Below are 8,897 nucleotides of genomic sequence, written 5' to 3' on the forward strand. Positions count from 1 at the left end.
TATCTACGTTTGATTGAAAATTAGCTCGTGTTGTACTGACAGGGTACCCGATCCGTCCCGGAAACACGATTTGTTCCGCGCATGCGCGAAACTGACGTCACTTCCTGTTATCGCCGACGTTTTACGACAGTCTTCTCGAACTGGGACCAGCTCGGTTACGTCGTGCAGCCAAACCCCTTTCAATGTGTGTGACAGCGGTATGGATTCCTTTGCATTTTATGAAAGACTTCAAAAATGTCTCTTAAAAGGAGAAATTCCTGACTGTCCTACAGAGCGTCGGAAGGTGAACCGGGCGTCTTCGAATTTTATCATCAAAGGTAATTAAGTTGCGTTAAGCGGTTTTATAATTAAAAGGAGAACTGACAATCTGTTACAACCTGGGTCATGTGCTTAATTTACAAAGTTATGTTTAAAATATCGAGCTACATTAACTGTACTTGTTAAATTCCCGTATAGAATAAGAAAACGATAGAAACCTTCACAGTGATGCTAATGGTTTACATTAAAATACTACTATGAACCATTAGCTTTTACCATTAAAACCATTACAAATTTCTTTCTTTGTAGTGTGATTTGGGCATTATTCCTGTATGATTGAATTGTGTTATTGGTTACCATCTGCAAGATGACTTTACACCAGCAGATCCCAACACACAGTAAAGACCCACAGAGGCCATTATAGTTTCCATTACAACCAATACAATTTCCATTGCAATCATTACATTTATAATTATAAAATCAATTTATATATAAAATTGGTTAAATTTATGTGATGTTTTTATTGACCTTTATGGAGTTTAATTTTAGTCAGATATCAGATAATATGATATTTCTTTTAACTGCAACTTTTTCATGCTTTTTTTCTTCTTCAAACAGGCGACAGACTCTTCTACACCGGCCCAATTAAACAGTACATGTGGCTAGTTGCCCTGTCCGAGGAAGAGAAGAGGTCTGTTCTTGCGGAGTGCCACGATAACCCTGGAACTGGCAATCACTGTGGCATCAGAGGCACTCAAAACAGGGTTGTTGCTGGTTACTACTGGTCTACATTAATCCATGATGTGAAAGAATGGGTAATATACTACAGAGGTGGTACTTTACTTTTCTAATTTTTCCTGGGTTTTTTTCTGTACAAGTATCTATAGCTAAGAACTTTTGCCATCTCTGGTTTTTGTATACCTTTTTGATTGACAAGTTATATTTATTAGTGGTCAATGTTTTTTTTAATGGCTGATGCCAATAATGATATGTTAAAAATTCTACAGATATAATTTCAGTATCTTGGCTGTATTAAGTTAGCTAAAGCTATTACATAGAGTTCATATACATTTACATATATTTTCAAAGGCATGGACAGAGGTTTGCATACTGGACCGAAGAAGCATCCCAACTCCTTCATGGGATTGTTGAGCTTGTGTTTAGGGTGTCGAAATTCACCACCACCAAACTGTCACCCAGCAGAAGAGTTGTGGATGACAAGGACATTGATAAGGTTAATGATTATACAGTAGTGGTTTTACATGAAGCATTTGCATGATTGCTGAATAAATAGTATAACTGTTGTGCCATTTTACTATGTAAGGAATAAATGACTATAGGCCATTTAATTAGTCAACCAATTAGAATGAAGCATAAACTTCATTTACTTCAATAGGTGCAGCAGCCAACCATTGTCCGAGACCTAAATACAGCGTGGTACTGGGTACAGAATCACAGACACTTATTCCGTGGGGAGGTGACAGAGCCTGCCTTTTTGCAGATGCACAGGGTGATCAACAAAATGCCATCAAGAACCTCTTGGGGGGTCAATTCTCTGAGGCGAAGGATGCCTTTTTGTTTATATTTCATTACCAAGAAGACATGGAAACATTTTTGTCGTACTGTGTTGATGACCAAGGCCTAAAGGTCAATGCTATGTTCTACAAGAGAAATGTAGTGTGTGAGTGTGTGTGTGCGTGTGTGTGTGTGTGCGTGCGCGTGTGCACGTGAGTGAGTGAGCGAGCGAGCGTGTGAGTGAGGAATGGAACAAATGTATAAATAAATTGAAAGAATATATATATAACTGTATTCTGCGTGTTTCTTAAATGCAGTTAAATATCTAGAACAGTTATGTAGAACCTATCTTTAGAAAATGAATAGAAAGAAAACACATCTGTATGCACATCTGTATTTTCCAAATTGTGTCTAGCAAATTTAAACAATTCAGTTTAATTTGACCATTTATTTAATTCAATGAAGTTAATTTGTGCCACATATTAACCAAATTTTAACCGAAATGGATCGGGTAGTTATTTTTTATGACCACCTTAAAACAAACATGCATTATAATTCAGCAACAATTTAACAAGCTAGGAAATATCTCAAAGCATTGTAAGAAACAAATTAAGAAAAAAGAAACTTGTACAGATATAATGAATACATTTATTAATAAATGTAATACAAAATGTATAAAAAATATATATATTAAACTCCGAGTGTAAAACAACAGCAGTCAGTGTATAGCCTACATACCCGAAACTGCCGTAAAGTGTTTCGATTTATTTCAGACAGGAAGTGACGTCAGTTTCGCGCATGCGCGGAACAAATCGTGTTTCCGGGACGGATCGGGTAGCCACAGGGTTCATGAGATGAGTCCCTCTCTAAATCGCAGTAGGACCCCGAGTGATTCTATTGGCTGAAAGAACGTCTATTGGGTACTCTACTTTTAGCGCCTGATTGCAATTCTTACAAAATTACATTACGATTCATGTCACTAGAACTTTGCTAAAATTACCATTAACGTCTCTTATTAAGTGCTTGCTATGCTAGTATGTAGATGAGGCTATAGGTAGTGAAATCAAACAGATCTCGTTCTTACTGTTTTAGTTAGCTTACGTATGAACTAGCATAGCATAGAATTTACGTGGTTAGCTAGCGCTTGCGACATATAAGCTAACGTTAGGGCTAGCACTTACCGAACATTCACAAAAAAGCTCAACAATCTGCAACGTTTTATACAAGCGTTCATTGTCCAGATATTTTAGTTGAATTCTTATATATTATTATAATTGTTGGCGTTGTTATTATTTACTGTTGTTTTGTTGTTTTAGTTAAGTGTTGTTTATTTTAGCAAGAAAGAACTAACGTCAGTAATCAACTTACATATTTACTAGTTACATATTCATTATATATGTAAGATTTAAAAAATACATAGATAAAAACTAACTGGAAGTGTTTCAGGACCAGTGTTTACATCTTGCGAAGAGGTCTTAGTATGACAATAAATGTATCGTTTTCTTATTTTTTAAAACAATTGCTTGTATAAAACCATTGTATTATTATTGTATTATATACTGTTCAAATTGCACCGTGTGTTTTGGTGTAAAATTAGTAATACATGTCTTTAACTTCACAGCAATCTTATCTTCAGTTTTGTTTAGTCTTTTATTTAAGAATAGTTTATTTAGAGAAACACATTACATCATATTAGGCATTGTTGTGCTTCCAATTTATTGTATCACGCAATACATCTGCAGTTAATAATAGTTAATAAAAACATTGTAATATTTTCAGTTATTCATATTGTTATAATTATGGTGTTAATCATAATTATGTGGTCAATAATATTTCAAGCATGTTGTTTATATATAAAATGAAATAAAACAATTAATAGTTAATACATAAATACAGCGATTATTCCATAGGCACATATTATGTGGACTGAAGTTATGTTTAAACAACATTAATAGAAGTAGGCTTATGAAAATGCTTGTGAAAACAGAAGCTTTGTCAGGAATTTTACTTATTTCAAAGTCACATTGTATCCTAATTTAAAAAAAAGATAGGATGGGATAGCAAACCAAATAGAGTTTATTTTAAATAAAAGATTAAAGATGCCATAAATTTAAGAACACCGATCATATCAAAATCCATAGCTTTTAGCCCACATTCTTCATTGTCTTTTATATTTTAACATTTACTTTATTATTTGCTTTAATCTTACTTGTTGAAATTGGCAATGAAAAACCAGATTAAATTAACCTTGATATGCAGCTGCTTATCAATGCTGATGATGACGTCACTGGCGATCATTAACGCAACAGTCTGCAGGTGTCGGCAGGGTTTGATGAGCTAATAAAGCTGAGCTCGTTCACGCAGCGCTTCCTACTATAACGCGACACAAGACGTGACAGTAAAGAAATTAAATACGAGTTTTGAATCATGATAAACTCACAGATGGTGAAGAAAGAGGACGCGGTGCCGCGCCTGCAGTTGTTTAATTGCGCGTACTCTGACTGCGGTGCGACTTTCACGCGCCAGTGGCGTCTGCGGGAGCACGAGAGCACGCACACAGGCGTGGTGAGTCGCACGATTTCACTTCAGATAAACCTAGTTATAAACAAAAGGCCGAGGGTCCCGCTCTGTCAGTCATGTGTATGAGCGCGCCTGTCAGTGACTGGATGTGCTGGTGAATTTCTTCTTTTCTCCTCAGAAACCTCACAAGTGTTCGGTCGCAGAATGTGAACGCAGTTTCTCGCGTGGATCACACCTGAGGCGGCACGCGCTTCTTCACAACGGCGCCAAAACGTTCAGGTCCGCAAAGACAAAGAATGTTTGCATTTTAAATCGAACAGTTTACGACTACCGTGTAATACTGAAAAATAAAAAAATGAAGCATTTACATGTTGCCGTTTAGCTACTAGCACATGTAGCACAACTGTTGACTTCAAGCTCCGTTTAAAGACCGACTGTCACTCGTACCTGTTGTAAATGTTGATGACTGTGATTTACAGGTGCACTGCCGCCGACTGCAGTAAAAGCTTCTTCACCGCTGATAAACTTAAGAGACACGCGTGTTATAAACACGACACACGCGACTACTTCAAGGTTCCTCTCGTTTATTTATTCCGATAAACTTGAATACAATTTCAAACATTACCAGAAGCTATTCTTAATCATGGCTATAATATTCATATATAAGCGGTTTCTTTCTCAGTGCAACTTTCCACAGTGCGTGAAAACGTTTCGGAAGCGACGAGCGTTGAAGCTACACAAGGCGACGCACGGTTTGTCGAGCTTCAGGTGCGGGAGCACGATACAGTGCGTGTTGTTAAATGTGTTTTTGTGGGGTGTAGTGTCTGACTGTTGTGTGTCTCAGATGCTCCAAGGGTCGCTGTGCTATGAGATTCGAGTCTCACATTGCGCTCAAAGCTCACAAGAAAAGACACGCAGGTGAGAAACACATCCGCTGACACAGTACAGAGAGTTTTACTTTTGCTAAATAAAGCAATTCATTACATTTCAGTTGAAATGAATTGCTAGGTCAGCAGCTTAAGTGACATGAACAAAAATATTTTCTAAGGGTAAAGTTTTAAGTTCTGTCGATCTGTGGGTTTTAAAGCATTCCTCTTTTCATAAAGTTTCAATAGTCAAAATTAAAACTAATTACTGAAATTGACACTACCGTGTTGAGTGTGTAATTAAAGACATCTACTTGTGTGTTCAGGTTATAGGTGTCCTCACGCTGACTGTGCTGTGAGTGCACACACCTGGGGTAACCTGCTGAAACACAAGTCCACTCATCCAGGTGAGGTGTTAAAGCTGTGCGTGCGTGCGTTGTGCTCTTCATCTGAAGTGTTGTTTGTGCACAGTGTCGTTCTCCTGTATGGCGTGTACGAAGGTGTTCAAGAAGAGGGAGGCTTTGAGGAAACACAAACGCACTCATGCTCTACAGAAGCCGGTTCTGTTGTGTCCCAGTCAGGGCTGTCAGGCTTATTTTTCCACCACATTTAACCTGCAGCATCACATTCGAAAGGTTCATCTCCAGCTGCTCTCGCACCGCTGCACTTTCCCCAGCTGCAGCAAAGCCTTCGCCATGCGTGTGAGTGATGCACATCGCTGATGTTTTTGTGCGCTTCTGATGGGCTGCGCGATTAACCGCTGGCTTGTGTGACTGTTTTATCAGGAAAGTCTCGGCCGTCACATGTTACATCATGACCCTGAAATGGCCAAGTTCAAGGTGAGAGGCGTTCAGGACACGTGAAGCAGTAGTTGAAATTTGGCGTAATCCAGTGGATTCTCTTCATGACTAGTGGCTAATGGATTATGTTTGGAGTGCGTGTAACTCTTTTGCTGTGTTTTGTCTTTCAGCATCGACACACGCGCAGCAGCAAGAGTTGGCAGAAGCGTTTGGAGGGGCAGAACCGTCGTCCTCTGATTGAAGACGTGAGTCAGCTCTTCTCTTTACGCATGAACATCGGTCACAAGGTGAAACGTGAAGCCAATCTGACGGGTCTCTTCAATGAGCGCAAGATCCCGCACCGCGTAGATCCTGAAGTGAACCTGCGAGATCTCTTCAGCATCAAACCGCCTCAAACCAAACCGGCTGAAAGAAAATGAATCGAGCACTAACACCAGGTTTTCAACACATGCTAATGTGGATCATTTGAGTTTCTGTATGATGAAAATAATGGTTGAAGACTTTCTGTTGAAGAATATTTCAGTTATGTACGGTACATGAATACAGCTTTTCTTTATAAAATGGATTTGTTTGTTTTTCTTCAATTGCATTATGGCTGAATGCTAATAAACCGTTTTTTGTCAGTTTCTCTTGTCTGTGTTGATGTTTGCGGGGATATTTTGAACAATGACTTGTATAGAAGGTTCTTTTTGCTGTTAAGCTCCCGAAATGTTAAATTATTCTACTTTCTATTTCTGCTTCGGAGTTGAGTGTTTTGCTCAGAGGATTTGTACAATCTTTTGTGTGGTTTGGGGATGAACGTGTTTGTCAGTGTGACTGACGGAAGGTGTTTCTCAGACGCAAATGTTTGCACAAAGAATGTAAAAGACTGTTGCATTCTGGAAGACAATGACAGTTTGATTAACCTGACCCATGTGACGTGAGTTTTTTTGTGTAAATCGGATGTTCTGAGGTATCTGTAGTTGTGTTGTGCTGCAGATGATGCTGGTGAATGTCTGACCGTAGAGATGACTTCATGAGCACAATTCCTGGCCTACTTTACTGTCCTCATTACTAAATTCTCTCTCAGAAAGAGGACGGACGGACAGAAATAGAGAAGTACGTCAGTGACTGTATACAGTAAATGAGGCTGAAGTACATATCCACCACAATGAGTTTGAATGATGGAGGTCGTGAATGACTTGTTTAGAACCAGATAGTGTGTTTGAATTCAGGTGGTTTTATAGTGTTCGAATATGAAGTGTTACACGTATAACACGTGATTTACGGTTGTAAGAGTGACACTACACTTATAAAATAAAGGTTCTTCACAGCAAAACTAAAAAAGAAACATGTTTTCTTGTTTTGACGGGATATGCAGTTTAAACGAAATAAAATTGTTTTAACGGGATAAATATTAGGCGTATTGCGTGAAAGTGACATGTTTTCTCCGCAGATGGACATGGTAAAATGTAATGTTTTCATTGGTGAACCACAGCCTTCTGTACGGTAGACAACATCAGCACAAGACAGTCAGTCTTAAGAAGGTCAGCATAGATTTTTGGACTTTTCTTCGGAATCGTGCCTGTGGATTAATCTACTTATAATTATTCTTGTTCCGCCAAAAGTTTGGCACGCTACTTGTCCCGCAGCTTTTGGCATAGACCCATGAATGAATACATCACATCGACGGGCCTATTCGGGAATGGTGTGCTATGACTTTTAAAAGCGATCGGGTGGGGGGGGGCGAAAAACCACCCGAAAAATCCCATTGACTTAACATTGCGCCCAACTTTGAGGGATCGTAGCTCCGAGTGAGGATATCGTAGAAACATGAAAATAATACACGATTTGAAGGGGTTATCAGGCTCTATAAGAACATCACTCACAATGGGGTGTAAGTTGCACCCCTGGGGTGTAAGAGCCTCCCAAAATTTCTGTATACTTATAATGGCGCCCATAGACTCCCATTCAAAACCTTGATACCTATATATTCACGCGTTATTTTTTCGCTTTGGACCCATGAATGACTACATCAAATCGAGCGGCCCGTTAAGGAATGGTGTGTGATGACTTTAGGAAGCGATCGGGTGGAGGGGGTGCGATGGGGGGGCGAATAAAAACCCGAAAAATCCCATTGACTTAACATTGCGCCCAACTTTGACGGGTCGTAGCTCCGAGTGAGGATATCATAGAAACATGAAAATAATACACGATTTGAAGAAGCTATCAGGCTCTGTAAGATCATCACTCACAATGGGGTGTAAGTTGTACCCCTGGGGTGTGAGAGCCTCCCAAAATTTCCCATCGACAGGAAGCATGCCCATATAAGGCGTAAAACGTCCCGTGTTGAATATCTTAGCAGTACAACCACTTAGAGACAAGGGGGTGGGCTCATTTGACTCAGGCTACCAATCAGTGTGACATGATCATTATGAAGTTATTAAACCACGCCCATAGTAACCATTTACAGCAACCTAGCAACCGATCCCATAGACTCCCATTATAAAAGGTTCAGGTGGATATCTTTGCAACACAGTGTCATAGAGACGAGGGGGTGGGCTCGTTTTACTCAGGCAACCAAGCAGTGTCCCAGGATCATCATGAAGCTCGAAGCCACGCCCATAGCAACAAAACATGTCAGCATAGCAACCGTTTTGCAAAACCTATATCTCTGCATCAGGACATCATAGAGAGACGGGGGTTGGTTCGTTACACTCATAGCTTAGAGCATCATCAATTGGCAGATGCTAAGCCACGCCCATAGCAACCAAACAGGTTAGCCTAGCAACCGTTTAGCAAAACCTATATCTATGCATAGGAACATCGTAGAGACATGGGAGTTGGTTTGTTTCACTTGTGGCTTGAAGCTTCATCAGTTGGCAGATGCCAAGCCACGCCCATAGCAACCAAACACATTAGCCTAGCAACCGTTTAGCAAGACCTATATCTCTGTATC

General features: G+C 39.6%; 1 protein-coding gene across 2 annotated transcripts; it reads left to right on the forward strand.

The window, feature by feature from the left end:
• Window positions 1-2,430: 2,430 nt before the first annotated feature.
• 42sp43 (P43 5S RNA-binding protein) lies at window positions 2,431-7,257 on the forward strand. Of its 2 annotated transcripts, XM_057354304.1 has the most exons (9): window positions 3,397-4,338; window positions 4,472-4,572; window positions 4,773-4,866; window positions 4,976-5,061; window positions 5,138-5,211; window positions 5,486-5,566; window positions 5,631-5,860; window positions 5,945-5,998; window positions 6,130-7,257. In XM_057354304.1, exons 1-9 carry the CDS (start codon window positions 4,201-4,203, stop codon window positions 6,376-6,378), a joined length of 1,107 nt encoding a protein of 368 aa, XP_057210287.1. In that variant the 5' UTR covers window positions 3,397-4,200; the 3' UTR covers window positions 6,379-7,257. The 2 variants fall into 2 exon arrangements, with proteins under 2 accessions (XP_057210288.1, XP_057210287.1); XM_057354305.1 differs by lacking the exon at window positions 3,397-4,338 and adding an exon at window positions 2,431-2,693 and having other exon boundaries at window positions 4,472-4,866; window positions 6,130-7,256.
• Window positions 7,258-8,897: the final 1,640 nt, after the last annotated feature.

The sequence above is a fragment of the Triplophysa rosa genome, linkage group LG16 (assembly GCF_024868665.1).
Source record: "Triplophysa rosa linkage group LG16, Trosa_1v2, whole genome shotgun sequence".
NCBI lineage: Eukaryota > Metazoa > Chordata > Actinopteri > Cypriniformes > Nemacheilidae > Triplophysa > Triplophysa rosa.

Coding starts and splice junctions, on each gene's coding strand:
- 42sp43 (XM_057354304.1), top strand. CDS start 4,201: ATGATAAACTCACAGATGGTGAAGAAAGAGGACGCGGTGCCGCGCCTG. Junction 5,062..5,137: donor CACGGTTTGTCGAGCTTCAG/GTGCGGGAGCAC, acceptor TGTGTGTCTCAG/ATGCTCCAAGGGTCGCTGTG. Junction 5,212..5,485: donor TCACAAGAAAAGACACGCAG/GTGAGAAACACA, acceptor TTGTGTGTTCAG/GTTATAGGTGTCCTCACGCT.